The sequence below is a fragment of the Triticum aestivum genome, chromosome 3B (assembly GCF_018294505.1).
Source record: "Triticum aestivum cultivar Chinese Spring chromosome 3B, IWGSC CS RefSeq v2.1, whole genome shotgun sequence".
Classification (NCBI taxonomy): domain Eukaryota; kingdom Viridiplantae; phylum Streptophyta; class Magnoliopsida; order Poales; family Poaceae; genus Triticum; species Triticum aestivum.
Window position 1 is genome coordinate 2,261,116 of NC_057801.1, and position 12,782 is coordinate 2,273,897.

The following is a 12,782-nucleotide window of genomic DNA, read 5'->3' on the forward strand; positions in this document are numbered from 1 at the left end:
TTGACTTTTGTCAAAAAATCATTAACTTAATTGTCGATGTCTTGAGGTCAAAGTCTGCATGACGAAGGTATTTGTTCCCTTCCCCAGTTAACTTGCTCTCACTTTGTAAATACATAATATTGTTCGAAAAAGGCCTCGTGAATCCACGAGGTCGAATCTCTTTGTCCTAGTAAGAAGCACTAGCTAGCTAAGGAACTGATATTGAAGTGTCAAGGCAAAATTGCGGCTGCTTAATTAATTATTTACTGTTAAGTCACACTGCTCTTTGCGATACATAGTGGACAACATGTGGATATGTTCGGATATCTGTACCCCGTAATTATAGAGTCAAATTAACATACATTATAAAATAGATATCGAACAACGTGCAATACATTCAAAAAAACATATTTTGCGAAAAAAATTCTCTTGCAAAGAGGACCTCAGACCTATATTTAATTTGAGAATTGGTACAACACACCCCTAGAAAGAAAGGAAATTATACACAGATACCTAGGGACCTATTCACCACATAGACCAGGGCGAGATGAGGGCACACCGCCGCCGCTCCCTCTTGGAGTCAGTGAGTACCCTTGGACATGCACTCGGATTGATAACGGATGGGATGTCTCCACCTTCGATCCAACCGGGCGCATGGTAACCCTCTAGGTTTTCAGGGTGATGGTACTTACATTGTTGTTGAAGCCATGTTGGTGGTGCGGAAGCATGTGTGACTAAGAAGATCCCGGGCATGCTCATTTCGGTGAGTTGCCGACTAAGAACACGTTAGAGGCTGCTCACGTGGCCACCTTACCTTAGCCAATCCGACTGGAGCTGTTGTACCAGTCCATCGAGGAACGAGAGCACGAGGCAGCTAGGAGAAGTCATCATGGTCGCCAGCTATCTCCATCATTCGTTAGGCGGGGCCATGACGCATATGATTCCTTGGCGACTGAGGACTCAATACAGTTTTAGGTGGTTAATACCCCGTTGCAAGACTTGATACCGCCACCAGGTTGCCAGACACTATCTGGAAGCCATACCATCATACCAGATTGCTTTGGGATACCTCTCGGGCCCTATATAGTGCCAACAATAAATAAATATATATCAGACTTGATATACATGTTGTAGTTTGTTAGGGCGATCTTTTAGGTTCGTGCAACCCCCCTCCCCCTTTCAAAAAAATAAAATTATAACACAACACTTAGAGCAAGACACTGTATTGTCGAATGGTTAGCCAACACACACACACACCTGAAAGTTCGAAGGATGGAATGACATGGTTTTTGTCCTAGTAGCATTCCAAGAGGGTAGAGAAATTGATATATAACATTGGTTGGAACTTGGTCGATGAGTAAAACACTAGATGTCAAGGTTGTGTCCCAAAATTTTAATAGCATATATATGTGAATGGGCAAGAAGTGCAAGGCCTACTTTCACAGTATGTTGATGTTCTGTTTCAGGAGAACTATTCTGCTGACACTTATGTGGATATGACACATGCATGATTATATTGACAAATAATGGCTCAATGACCATACGATATGAAGGTAACAACATAAGAAAATAAAGAGATGGGTGGTGCACAAAGAGAACTAGGCTGGAGAGGACAAAGATCGACGGTTTTACCCAGGCCCCCAAATGGGTAAAAGACCTACCAGAAGTGGTAGTCTTGTAAATATTTATCTGGAATCCTCTATGCATTGTAGATCCCTTGATATATAGAGAGCGTAACTCCGTATAACATTAAGATTCCTGATTTTCACGCTCCTAACCTTATCACCTCTACAGATCCCACTTAGGTGCTTGAAGTACAACACCTTGAGGTTATGGGAGACTCATTGAGGAGTGAAAGGTCCGTACTATCCGTATGGTATTCCACAAGAGGAGATACACATATCCACTAAAAAAATACCCATGTTGTTAAAAAAATATTAAGTTTTTTTGGCATACTCCACCGAATCACTTTGCATGGCTATTATGTCCCTAGCCAACAAGACGAACCATTCATCGTTTCCTTGGAATTGTGTAGATTTTTAAAATTTTCTACTGTGTACTTTGTGTGATTATTATCTCCCTGGAAAGCAACCGTTTAGTGTGCTTCTAATTGTGCAATGAGTTTTGAAACCTTATCTTTTTCATATGAAAAGATAAATCCAACCAAAATTACTATAATCATCCATAAATCTTACAAACTAAAATGACCCTGAACATATTTGGGAGTGTGTCCAGATATACCAAAAAAAAACAAGTTCAAGAGAATAGAGAGAAAGATGACTTGTTGCCTATTGACAACCACAAAAACGTAGGAGATTATTAAGATAGTGAAATTATACCAATGGGAAAGTCGATGGCATATTTGACTATGCCATGTATGCGAAGAAGATGCGTACGTAGCTGCAAGATATTGACCCTAGCAAGACTGGCAATTATTGATAGGTTAGAGAGTCCTCTACAAGGTTCTCAAAAAAGTTCTCCTCGTTGCATATGCCTTATAAAAAACTATTCATAATAAATTCCATAAAAAGCATTATACCCATTAAGTGGGTTGATTTACATAAAAGAGTGTTTTTGCAGCCTTAGGAACATGATGGCTATTATCAAGATGGTGGCTATTGGTGTAAGTACAAATTCTATAGTAATCAACATGACTAATGTGCATTCCTCACATGTTGGTTGTGTACAGTTGATACTCCCCCTTGCAATAGTTGTGGAAGGTGAGTTGATTTAGGTCACTTGTTATGTTGTCCATGCTCCCTTACCTGCATATGAGTTTGTATCGATGTCGTAGGTTGTCGTATAATTGGGAGGTTGATTATCGTTGTCTTCAAAGATATGGTCTAAGAGCTTCGAACCCTTTAGGGAGGGAGGGCCCATCTTGCTGGAACGTTGGAGGCATGAGCACCCACCATTATCACAGTTGGAGTATTGACAATGATTGTTGCCACCTTTTTTGTCCATGCTGATCGTTGTTGCTGCCACCACATCCTGCATGTTCATTTTCTCAATTATCACCACCATGTTGATTGCACGGATCAAGGTTGGATGAAAATTTTACCAAGAATGAGAGATTTTTCTTCTCCAATATGGTTTCAAAAGAGTTCATATGAGAATATATCTCACCAAGCAACACCAACTTGTTTTGAGTCAATGATAACATGGGGGTAGTCAGAACTGAGGTCACAAAACATATATGAGAGTGCATGCTCTTCAGCGAGAGGGGATCCTTCTAAAGCCATTGTATCATTGAGTTCTTTTACTTTGTTGAAAGAGTAATTTGCCGGTAGGTCGTTCTTCCTCATGTTTGCCGATTGCCCGTGAACCCGAAAGATCTTTGCATATTGGAGAGGCGGCTCTAATACCGTACCATACAAATTAGTGATAGCAGATTGGTTGGGGATGCCGGTGCTAGGGCTCAATCAATGTATTGCACCAAAGACATGAGATGTAAGTTGTATTTTGTTGGGGCTATAACTGACAATTCTATTCAACCTCGATATTCAAAACAAGCCTATTCATCTCATGCAACACTGGATATTGGAGGAAGAGATAAAATAGAACACATTTAAAATTTTATATTTTAACATGTACAACATACTATAATAGCCAAAAACAGGTAACTGTAAATTATAGCAAGTGATTATAGATCGAAGGATGATCAACATTTTCTTCATACATCGACCTCATTGTAAAATTAACATGGAGAAGACACTAGCTAGCTACTTAAGGCGTTTCCATCCCCTGTCATAGTCAATTAATAAATAGATATCATGAACTGTTTGTAGGATGTTTATTAAATACAGTTATGTGTGGATTTTAGTGTGTGCACAGATTCATTTACTATCATACCAATGCTCTCAGTCGTTCGTTAATTCTTGAAACATCTATGCCAATTCTTGTGCTGAAGGCCTGCATAATAACAAAAGGAGAAATTTATGAAATTAGTTAACTTAACTGTATGCAAAATAGATAACATCATAATTTTATATCTTGATGGAAACAAAGCCAATTGCATCTAATTAAATTTAGCACATACATTCCAGCCAGTATGGAGGGACGAATAACAAAGGAATTTTATTAGGATTTGCATGGCAAGTGTGTACATCTAAGGTCATATTCAAATTTTTGGCTAGCTTTTCTCCTTGTTTATTTTCTTTCTATGTTTCTACAGCCTAGGAAAGTGATTCGAGAGGAATCTATGGATCTGCAGCATCCTCTCTTTTTTTGACAGAAACACTCTCATGTTTTATTATGTGCATTTTTCTTGTATATATTTCATTAATTCAGCGTAATGTTACACTAGGACAAACAGTACCCTTCAAATAAATTTTAACACATATTTTCGTAAGGCTATCGAGCCAACGTTCCAAAATGAAAGTTTTTTTTTGCCACAAAAATCATTTCTTTCAGGAACTAATGCTTTTTAGATATGAATCCAGTGATACAATTTTAATGCCACATAACCCATATTTATTGGTCTAATTAATTATTTGTCAAAACTTGGATCCAAGGAATTGTGCGTGGCTTACATTTTGCAGCATAGATGTGTTTATACGTTGCAAATATAAAGACTATACCTACATATGTACGTACCCGGGAGTGTATAGTGTAAAATATTTTGTGGCCAGCAACAGAATGATTGGCGTTGACGATGTCGGCCCCTTCTTCTTCGTGAATGGTGATCACCTCATGGAGCTTGATCGGTCTCTTCGTGCTGCATATCAGCCGCACCTCCATGCTTGATTCGTCGGATTGTCGCACCTCCACTACTGTTGGTGATGCCTCCAAATATTTTTCTCCTTCCAGTGACCCGGCACCGCTACTTGTGTTTGTGGTGGTTGTGGGCGTTCTGATGTCATTAACTCCCCGTGAGGTAGCCATGGCTTGCATTGAGGCCTTCTTACGTTGCAGCTCATCTACCCTCTCCTTGAGCTTCTTGATGTATGATGCGGCCACATCCAGGCTGCCTAGTTGGGTCACTGTATCCTACAAACACATTTAATGCACAATAATGTGAACAGATTATATACAGGAGCTTTTTTTTAGTTTTGATGACATGATTTCTTGGGCTCAGATAGCCATTCCTTTTCAAGACAATGGAAGAGTTATAACTTTCTGGTCTATGCATCGTTAGTTGATGTTGGGGAAGTGACTTAATTCGTAAATTATCTTCAAGATCTTACTGCATACTATCTTCCTCTCCATTACGAATTGATATTTACTTTCTAAATGTTGCCGTCCTACATTGTCGATTCATTATTAGCTAGCAAGCCCCTTTAGTGAAGTTACTCTTATTATTATCTGAGAATGTTTGGCATGAACAGCCACATGGGCCATCCCGTCTCATTGATGCACTGCATAAAGCAATATTATATGCATTCTCTTATTTGTGGACATGCGAATTCAGAGCTGGAGGAGTTTTGCAAGATTGCAAGATGGCCATAATAATGCTTGCAAACTGCAGACGGAAAGACTTCGTATTTCTAACGTGACAGTTAGTTATTTCCTGAAAACTTGGAGCTGCATTTCAGAGTATGGCAGGAAAAATGAACTCGGTCGAGGAAAGCAGCACATTCCAAGAAAACTTATTGCCTGTAGAACTGAATTGCTAGCTACCGTTGAGTACGATATTTCATGTGATGAGAAGGACAATACTAGTGGCCATTAAATTTAATGGTTTTCTCACCTATGAGGCTATAATTAAATCTGCTCGGGGATGAGATCACGATATAAACATGGAGAATTGGAGACTATTCAGTTATAGCTATAGGTAATGAGAAAAAAATGAACATGAGAAGAGAAGTGTGTTCTTTGTTCTTACAGCGTGGGGGTTGTCTTCTTTGGGGATGAGGGACGCTAGCTTGTCGCAGAGCGCCTTCATGCGCTGCCGCCTCTCCTTCTCCGAGTCTTTCTTCTCCATCAGTAGCTTCTCCGTCGGCGTCCCGGCCGTGCCGACGCTTGCCCTGGTCCTCTTCCCGCCCCTCGCCGGCTTCGCCTTCACCTCCATCTAGCTCAGGGGGTAGAGATCGATCAGAATGTCTGTGTCAATGGGTGTGGATCGAAATGCAATAAAAATGAAGAAGAAGAAGAAGAAGAAGAAGAAGAAGAAGAAGAAGAAGAAGAAGAAGATACCGAGGCGCAGGCAGCTGCTAGCTTCATGGTGGCAGAATGAGAATGGAGGAAGAAGAACAAGTGCTTGCGTGGCGTGGTCTAAATGGACGTGTACGGATAAGGGCCAGCCAAGGTGGCCTATGGGAGCTTGGGAAATACTCTACCTCTACGTGTATATATAGGGATCTTGAAAATATTTTTAAAAATGTGTGTGTGTGTGTGTGTGTGTGTGTGTGTGTATACGAGGTATATGTGGCTGCAGAAGTGAGATGATGTACGTACACATCCTATTGGTTGGAGAGGGTTCAAGCACCGATGGAGAAATATCAACGGATCTTTGCTTGCCGCTGTTTACGTACGTACAAATGCGCGACACGGCATTCAATGCCGGGACAGGGGTGACAGCAGCGTGGACGTGGATCCATTGGTTAAGCACGATCGATACAGGAACGACATGCATGCATGATTGAGCGCAAGTGGGAGCTGGGATTTCCGCCGTTTGTACCTCGCCATTGTTGCTCTTCACTACAACCCTCCGATCCATATTAATTGTCGCTGCATCGGTTTTGAGCAACAACTAATATGGATCCGAGGGAGTAGTAGAACAATAGAATTAGACAATAATACGATGCTCACTGGATGTGGTTAGTGCTAATGGACAATGTCTACAAAAAATACACCTATAGAGTATGTGTTGCAATAACCTATAAAAGTTGTGCATGTCCTTGGAGCAACCTCGCGTCGCCCCCCGTGGGTGACCCGGGGGGAAACCCTAGCCTCCGCTTCACGCACCTCCTCCGCCTCTCTCCCTCCTCGCCGCTGTCTGCAGCGCCGCCGGGCAAAGCCTGGCCGGCTGGGCAGCGCCGGGGCTTCTCCCCATCTTTCTCGTCTTGGTTGACACGGGACAACGTGGTCGAGAGGAGCGCCGGGCGTACGTGGGCTTCGGCGGCGCGTCTCCCCGATGGTGACGGCGGTGACTGCGGATCCTACGCCCCGATCAGATCCGCCGCGGGGAGGCCTTCCACCGACCGCGGCGCACGGAGGGGCCTGCGAGGAGATGTCGGATCTCCGCAGGAGTACCGACGGTGACGTACGTCTTCGTGGCGAGGTTCTGCTCGGTTCCAGCCAGCCGCGAGATCGGGACGACGTGGCTTCCGGTGAAAATCGCGCATGACTGCGGTCTTGGTGGACGATAGCGGCATCTCGGACATCATTCCCTTCTCGAGGCATCATCATTGCAGGTCACGTCAACCTGATCTGGAAGTTCCGGGAGAAACCCTAGAGGGTCTACCAGATCGGACGATGACGGCGCCTTCGGTGTTGTCCTTCCTCCTGGGGGCATCCTTTTGGAGCAAGCGCTGATTGGAGGGGACAAGAGGAGGAGCGGTGCTTCATCCTGCCCATTGATGACGATGGATCTCGGCGGCGTGGCACAGTGGAGACTTGGCGCCCGATGCGCGGAGATGGACTCGCGCAGGAGGGTGACGCTGTCTGGCATCGGCGGCAACTAGACCGGTCAAGGTAGATGCAACAGTACAACTCTGAAGATGGATTGGTGGCAGGCGGCTGCGGTGGCCTCATACCCGACATGCGTCCTGGTTGAGGAGCACGCCGGACTGGTGGGTGCCCATACCCGGCAGGCGTCCTGGTTGGGACATCAGGTCTTAGATGTTAGGTTTGGCGGCGAGGTCTGTTTGATATTAGGCCCAGACTATCAGCGCCCCTTCATCAACTGGATAGGAGTAGCGATAGATGTTGCTTAGGTGGTTGCTTTAGTCTTACTGTTGTATGACTTTGTAAGGTCTTGTTTCAATAATTAATAAAATGGTTGTATGCATCGTCCAGATGCAGAGACCGGGGGTCTTCCTCCTTTTCTAAAAAAATGTCCTTGGAGCAAACACACCTAGAGAAAACACATCTAGTTTATTATTAGGTAGGCTTCTCAAGGTCTGCCTGCTTAAAAGATTTTGATTTTTCTATTATTTGAACAGATTCGCTTCTGATGAAGCGGCATAATTTTTTTTCTTGCCAATTGACTAGTATTTTAGAGGTTTCAATCGATTTATCTTTATACTCTATTGTTGCATATTGATCCGACACTAGTTGCACATCTCAAATAGAATTGCTATATTTGTAATGTTTAACTATGTTTGTTTGAAATTCTTACCAGTATGCTCGAATTATTTTGTGGGTTTGATTTAAATTAAGCCGATCCTTTATTTTCTTCCTTTGTTGCAACTTTAACAAAAACTAGTGCTACTTTTAGAAATGTGCAACTATCTCTTTTGTAGGATGTAAATGCATTCATTTTGTTTAAATTTTTACCAATGCCCATATTAGTTTTTAGTCAATGAAAGGTTTAAAAATAGTCAACTGAGCAATAGTGGGGTCAATTTTGTAACCGTGAAGCTTGTGGATAGAGTAATTCCGTGGATGGGCTTGATTGATGTCTAGCTCCAATGGAAATAACCACCAACATGGTCGAACCAGAGCAACATGCATAAAATTGAACCGACAACCTTCCCCACAAAATCAGTAAGTGGATTGACAACCGGCACATATACGGATGATGATATGATGTATATCTATATATAAGGTATCACATTCCTAGCTCACTAGCAGGCCGAACAATAAATTTTCCAATGGTCGAGCGCGTCGATGTCAGGTACTAATTGGCACCACCCAAATACTATTCGTCTAGCCATATGTGGAGAGAAATAGCTAGCTGAGAAGATAGCTATATGACAAAAGAATTACCGAATAATATGATGTTGACTCGATGTGGTTACTGCTGTGAGAGTATCTATCACAATAACTTATAAATTCTGAGAGTATGTATCACGATAGCTTAGTTTTTCTTTTTCTTTTTTCCTTTTCAGGGCCAGCATGTTCCGCCAGCATATTGAATGGTAGATAAACTGCCATCAACTAGATGAGGTATCACCGCTGCAAATCGTTTGCTGGCCTTGGACCATCCAACAGGACCGCTAGCTATAGCATGTCAACTACACCATTTGGAAGTTCCAGGGAGGGTGGGTCCCCTCGATGCAACCGTTTTTCTTTGCTTCTTTCCTTGTTTGCAAAGGAGGATTTGCAGTGAAATGTCGATCATCATAAGTTTATTATTAGGCTTCTCAAGATCGACGTAGCTTAAAGGTTTGATTTTCCTGCTGTTTTAACATAACCTTTTCTATTAGTTGACTGGACTTTATTATGTTGCTAATTGGTTATTCTTTAGCGATTTCAATCGTTCTATCTACTCTAGGGTTGCGCATGAATCCCTCGCACTAGTCCGAACATTTCAAAATATTGAACTTGCATATTTTCAAAACACAACTTTATTTATTTAGTCTTGTTCTTTTCGTAGATTTGATATGAAACTAGTCAGTTCTTTTATTCCGAGCTGCAGTTGGACTTTAAACCTGTGCACTTGTAGAGATGTGCAACTATCGTATTTGTAGGTTGTAATGTGCAACTGTAATTTTTCTCTTTGGGTTTCGGGTCGACTGAAAGTGTTTGAAAAGTCTAGTGGAGCAAGATTTTTATTTTTAGGGGTCAAGCTCGTGGACAGAGGCAGTGCATGATGTGGATTTGCAGAGTAGTACAAAGAGAAGCAGAGGTGAATGCGTAGGCGGTGGTGACGCGAGCAAGGGTGACGTCTGCACCAACAAGTGCAGCAGTCCAACATTTAACTGCTTTTGGTTGCTCTGCCACTTGCCAGACGTAGAGGCAGCAGGTTTGCACGTAGAAGCAGCAGCAGGTTGCTTGCGGATAGATACTCCCTCCTCCGTCCGGAAATACTTGTCATCAAAATGATCAAAAAAAGATGTATCTAGACATATATTAGTTATAGATACATCTATTTTTATCCATTTTGATGACAAATATTTTCGGCCGTCTGTGTTGACGCATATAGATAGATACTGCTAGTGTAGTATCTTGTGTTCCTTTCCCTGCCTGCCGGCCGCAGCCTCTCCATCGAACGATCCGTGTGGTGTGACACAGAGATGTGGATGCATGCGTGGATCTGCATACCCATCTGTTTCTTTCATATCAACATCTTTTCTTAGAACCCTAGTTTTCGTGTACAGCATGCGTACGTAGAGAGTATGTTGGTGGCTAGAAGCATGCATGGCAGCATGCGTACGTGGCGCTGGTGACGCAAGCAAAGCTGACGTAGGTCTGCACTAAGTGTACCATACATAGTTTGACGCTGGTCACACGCTTTAACTAGTTTTCATGTGCGCGCGCGTGCGACAAACTGGTCTTGGTCGCTCATACATCCGTTGAAGAGAAACGACACAAATCCCTGCAGGCTCTTGTGTGTGTGTGTGTGTGTGTGTGTGTGTGTGTGTGTGTGCAGCCAACCCATCCGTTGAAGACAAACGACACGGATACACACACGCGCATGGACAAGAATGTGTAGATACGAATATCTTGTGTTTCTTTCCCTGCCGGCCGCAGCTAGCAGACTCCTCCTCGATATATGGATCCAACCAAGCCGGTGACGCAAGCTGGGGTGACGCATGCACCAAGTGCTGTGGTCAAACCTTTAGCTTGGTATGTATGCATGACTGCTTTGTGACAGAAGTCCGTCTTCTTGTTCATTCTTTAGAAGGCACTGTAAATGGAGCCACACCGCATACTAAGTGTGAAGAAAATCCTTATATGACCTAGTAAAAAACACACACGACAAAACAACCCAAGCACACTAACAAACACCAGAATATAGAGTTCATGCATTAACCAACTCATTCAAAAGTCCGAACCGGTAAGGAGAGGCGGGCAATATATTTCAACATAGAGTGCACCACTACACGCCTTCATTAAGCTGCCGTGAAAAGCACAGGAGAGGCCGGAGTACTGCGATTCTGCGAGAAGCAACCAAGCCCGAGGACGACGTGCGAACACGTTCCACATGGAAGAAATTACCGGACTTTGTCGTGCCATCACCATCAAACCATCGCCTAAGGTGACCCACTGCCCTCTCGCTCTAGATGAAGGACGGCTGATCATGGCGGCAAGCAGGAAGGCCAAAGGGAAGACGTGGCCTCTTCTAGAAGATAGATACAAAGGAGACCATTAGCTACCGGAACAGAGGCGCTGCCAATTAAGGGTCTGTTTGGTTGGAGACTAGTGTGGCCAAACCAAAGTATAGCTAGCCACACAAGTATGGCAAACCACACAAGTGTGACTGAGAAATTGGACGCCAAACTTCGATAAAAGTTGGCAAAAAAAATTGTCTCTATGACAAGTGGGCAATCTCGAACACATGACCCTGTCCTAAAGACACCCGGACTCGATTCATGCAAGAGGGTCACCACACAAAGCACCACCAATACCGTGTCTACCGGAGCGGACACATGTTCTTATCCCAAGAGGGATGCGACACCCGCTAGCTCCGGGTGCTAAGCTTTCGCTCAGCCCCTCGCACACACCTCGCTGAGGGTATTCGATCTACTTGACACATCACAACCAACCGCGGACTCTAGATCAGGATCAGCGCTTGGTGGGCACCGACGGCGACAACTTCGCGAGGCATAAGTTTGTGTGTGTATACATGTATCCCGCGGTAGATTCAATAACAGTTTTGCTCTGTTTGTTCTTCTTAGGTCAATCCGGCGCTCACATCCAATGTAAATTTAATCTGTTCTGAGGCTGTGAGATAAGCTTTAAATCTTTATTCTCACTACATTTTATGCAATGAACATTTCTAGAGGTCTACCTACATTAAAGAAAATTGCACAAGAAAATGTACAATGAATGGTTCTTGACTTGTTACATGCATGAAAAATATCCGATGGGTGCATGGAGCGCAAGGAAGCATAGACAAGTTGATCGGTCTTTTCTGGAAGGAAGCTGGATGGCATGCGTAGGGGCTGGTGACGCGGGCACGGGTGACGCATGCACCACCAACACCAAGTGTACGTACGTACTAGTCACGCATTGAACTGCTTTTGGTGTGTTGCTCCAAGTCCTGCCGTCTCTGCAGCCATTGTGACAAGAGGAGAGCTCTCCATGACTCCGACACGTACGTACTCATCCATGATCCATCCATCTCCGTGGCTGTCTGTCTTCATGTAACAACGCCCTCTCGTTTTGGTACTGTACTTTCGGTCGATCTCCACCTGTACCAATCCATCGGTTCTTTTTCATACTATGTCCTCTCAAAGATCCTCTATGCAAGTCTAGTAGTTCTTTCTTCTTTTGGTAAGAAAAGATAATCGCTGCCTAAATTCATGTGCATAAGCTGTCATCCAAGATAACTAAAATATATAGCTCGAGAAACCCAATCTGAAGTGGTTACTGTTCATCGTTAGCTTTTTGTTCGTTTCATGATTTGTGTTTAAATTTTGGATATAATTTTTTGCGGCATATGTAATTGGCACCTATTGTATCTGTGTCATTATTTTACTTTATTTTCTTGGACTGTTTTTTTTTTTCAATTTGATAGCAAGGGTTTTCAGACTTAAGAGTACCCGGGAGTATATACATTGTCCTGTTCACTTTGCGTATAGGAAAATGTACAATAAATGAATGGTTTTCTACCTCATGCATTGAAAATATGTGATGGATGCATGGCCAGGACGGAAGCACGAAAAACTGGATCAATTTTTTGTGGAAGCTCGCCAGCAGCCGGATAGATATGCTACCGGCGTTACGGAGGAGTATCTGTGTCACTAAGAGCA

The 12,782-nt window shown here is 43.2% G+C and overlaps 1 protein-coding gene across 1 annotated transcript; it reads right to left on the reverse strand.

Annotated features, from left to right (window-relative positions):
- Window positions 1-2,483: 2,483 nt before the first annotated feature.
- LOC123068156 (uncharacterized) lies at window positions 2,484-6,246 on the reverse strand. Its single transcript, XM_044490631.1, has 5 exons — window positions 6,115-6,246; window positions 5,804-5,989; window positions 4,576-4,968; window positions 3,832-3,891; window positions 2,484-2,970 (listed from the first exon to the last, which is right to left on the reverse strand). The coding sequence occupies exons 1-5, from the start codon at window positions 6,139-6,141 to the stop codon at window positions 2,722-2,724; spliced, it is 915 nt and encodes a 304-aa protein (XP_044346566.1). The 5' UTR covers window positions 6,142-6,246; the 3' UTR covers window positions 2,484-2,721.
- Window positions 6,247-12,782: the final 6,536 nt, after the last annotated feature.